At 44.9% G+C, this 2,500-nt stretch overlaps 1 protein-coding gene across 1 annotated transcript in view; it reads right to left on the bottom strand.

The window, feature by feature from the left end:
- The window catches only part of LOC138862644 (serine-rich adhesin for platelets-like), a 12,112-nt gene that overhangs the window by 1,307 nt on the left and 8,305 nt on the right, over positions 1 to 2,500 (bottom strand). The window contains exons 4-5 of the mRNA XM_070125175.1: positions 1,243 to 1,408; positions 1 to 860 (exon numbers count right to left, since the gene is read on the bottom strand). The exon at positions 1 to 860 is cut by the window's left edge and continues 1,307 nt beyond it. Of these exons, the coding sequence (XP_069981276.1) occupies positions 370 to 860; positions 1,243 to 1,408 (657 nt within the window). The 3' untranslated portion in view covers positions 1 to 369. The remainder of the gene's footprint in view (positions 861 to 1,242; positions 1,409 to 2,500) is intronic.

The raw sequence follows: 2,500 nt of genomic DNA, 5'->3' as shown, positions 1-2,500 counted from the left end.
CATTAGGCCACTTTCCAGGGCAAGAAGGGCTTGGATCTTCCGGTATCGGTCTGGCGACGCCACTCTTGTCGATGGCTTTACAGATAAACAGCCGGTTTGTTAAAACTGTGCCAGGCCCGACCCAATGAATTTTCATAATTACAAATGTAGAAATAATGTTTATGTATAAAAGATATACTTTTAACCATCCATTTGCCAGGTTGATATGCATGTCTAGACTGATAAATATGCATTTATTTCTTTATTTGTGCATGTCAAGTACACGAATATTCTTTGGGTCGGGCCTCGCCAATTCCAACAGACCGGCAAAAGAACACTTCTCGGGCATATCTGACTAGGCTTTTCGTCGTCCCTCCCGCAGCCCCTCCGTCACGTGCCGATGTCGATGTCGATGAACTCGCTGGTCGACACCGCCTTGCTCCCCCGGGGCGCCGCGAAGGAGGCCGAGGCGTTGGGCGTGGCCAGGGGCGTGGTCGCGACGTCGGACATCGCCACGGTCGCATCCGACTGACTCCTGCACTCGTCCTGGTCGACGCTGCCCTCCTTCGCGTCGTCGCTGGCCTTCCTCAGGGACTTGACGCTGCACCGGACCTTCGAGTACGTCGAGGAGGACCTCCTGACGATGCTGTGACCTTTGACCTCGCCGTTGGAGCTGACCCCCAGCTTGCGGAGTTTGGCGGAGGTGCGGGAGTAGGAGACGGCGAGGAGGACCAGGAGGACGACCGACAGGAGGATGCACACGACCATGAGGACCTGGTTGGTCTGGGCGACGTAGGAGACGGTGAAGGGGGAGGTGTCGACGTCAGATGTCAGAGAGGACGTAGCGGACGGAGTGACGTCATCGGCCACGTCATCCGGGGCTGGAAGGTGGAAATGTTTTGATAAAGCTTGGACAAGGAGAAATAAGAAAAAAGTCAAAATAAGGATTAAAAAATAAAAAAAAAGAAAAATATGGGCAACAAACAATCTCTACAGAATATCCATAACTCTGTCAGTTGATTTTATGCGAGAGCCACCCTAATGAATACTCATATATACGTACATGCATATACACCTTAATAAATGCATATCCGTCTATCTATCTGATAAATACACATTTATCTATCTATCCGGTAGATATACAAGCTGATATATAATCATTTCAGTGTACATGCTCTTGTCCAAATAAATATTCATTGGTCCTCCAACAATTTTAACAAACCACCCGATATACGAGACCAAAATAAACCACCCACAACTCACCCTCCACCAGGCCCCCCTCACTCCTCAAGGCATCCTGAAGCAGCTGAAAACGGGGGTCACACAAGGTCAAATATCCGCCGCCCTCGACCTCCCCTTCGATCACGGCCTTCTTGTTCAGTGTGTTGTAGATTTCGAGGGAACCTACTGGCTTGCCGTTCACTAGGGCCTGGGGAAGGAGATGGGAACGAGGTGAAGACAAGAAAGAGAGAGAGAGAGAAAAGGAAAGATGGAAGGATGTACATGAGGGATGGGATGAAGGGAAGAGAGAAAGAGAGAGAGAGAGAAAAGGAAAGGTAGAAGGATGCCCATGAGGGATAGGATGAAGACAAGAAAGAGAGAGAGAGAGAAAAAAAAAGAAAGATGGAAGGATGTCCATGAGGGATGGGATGAAGGGAAGAGAGAGAGAGAGAGAGAGAGAGAGAGAGAGAGAGAGAAAGAGAGAGAGAGAGAAAAGGAAAGGTAAAAGGATGCCCTTGAGGGATAGGATGAAGACAAGAAAGAGAGAGAGAGAGAAGGAAAGGTAGAAGGATGTCCATGAGGGAGGGGATGAAGGGAAGAGAGAGAGAGGAGAGAGAGAAAGAGAGAGAAAAGGAAAGGTAGAAGGATGTCTATGATGGAGGCTAATGGTAGGGGATGAAGGGAAGAAGGAGAGAGAGGGGGGAGAGACAGAGAGAGAGACTGGAAGACTAGAAAGCCCTATTATTTTTTTGTTCATTTGAGAATGAGGAGAGACAAGAGAAAACAGGAGAAAGAGAAAGTGAAAGGAAAGACAAAAAATAATAGAATAGAGAATAAATAAGGAAAGAAATATAGGAAGAAGTAAGGAAAAGGGTAAAAGAGATAGAACAGCGAGTGAAAAAAAGAAATATGAAAGATAAAATATAAAAGTAGAGTGATGGACGAAAAAGGAAACGGAAAAGAAAGAAACATGAAAATCGTTGAAAGAGAGAAAAAAGAGGAAAAAGAAAACTGAAAGGAAAGAAATATAAAAACTTTTAAAAGATAGAGAAAAAAGGAAGAAAAAGAAAGATAGAAAAAAGACATACAGCAAACAAGATTGGCAGATGAGAAATGGAGAAAAAGAAAGAAGGAAAAATACAGTGATGAAAGAATGAAGACACAAAAAGGGAGAATTCATTCATCACGAAACACACAAATCAGTACGAGAAAATACTATACGAAATACTATACGAAAGAAATCAAGCAAAAACACCCTTTTGCAACAAATACGTAAGAATCAATTCCCCTTCACACACTA

The sequence above is a fragment of the Penaeus vannamei genome, chromosome 9 (genome assembly GCF_042767895.1).
Source record: "Penaeus vannamei isolate JL-2024 chromosome 9, ASM4276789v1, whole genome shotgun sequence".
In the NCBI taxonomy this organism is placed as follows: Eukaryota; Metazoa; Arthropoda; class Malacostraca; order Decapoda; family Penaeidae; genus Penaeus; species Penaeus vannamei.
The sequence above is the reverse complement of the archived record's forward strand: the minus strand, read 5'-3'. Positions and strand labels throughout refer to the sequence as shown.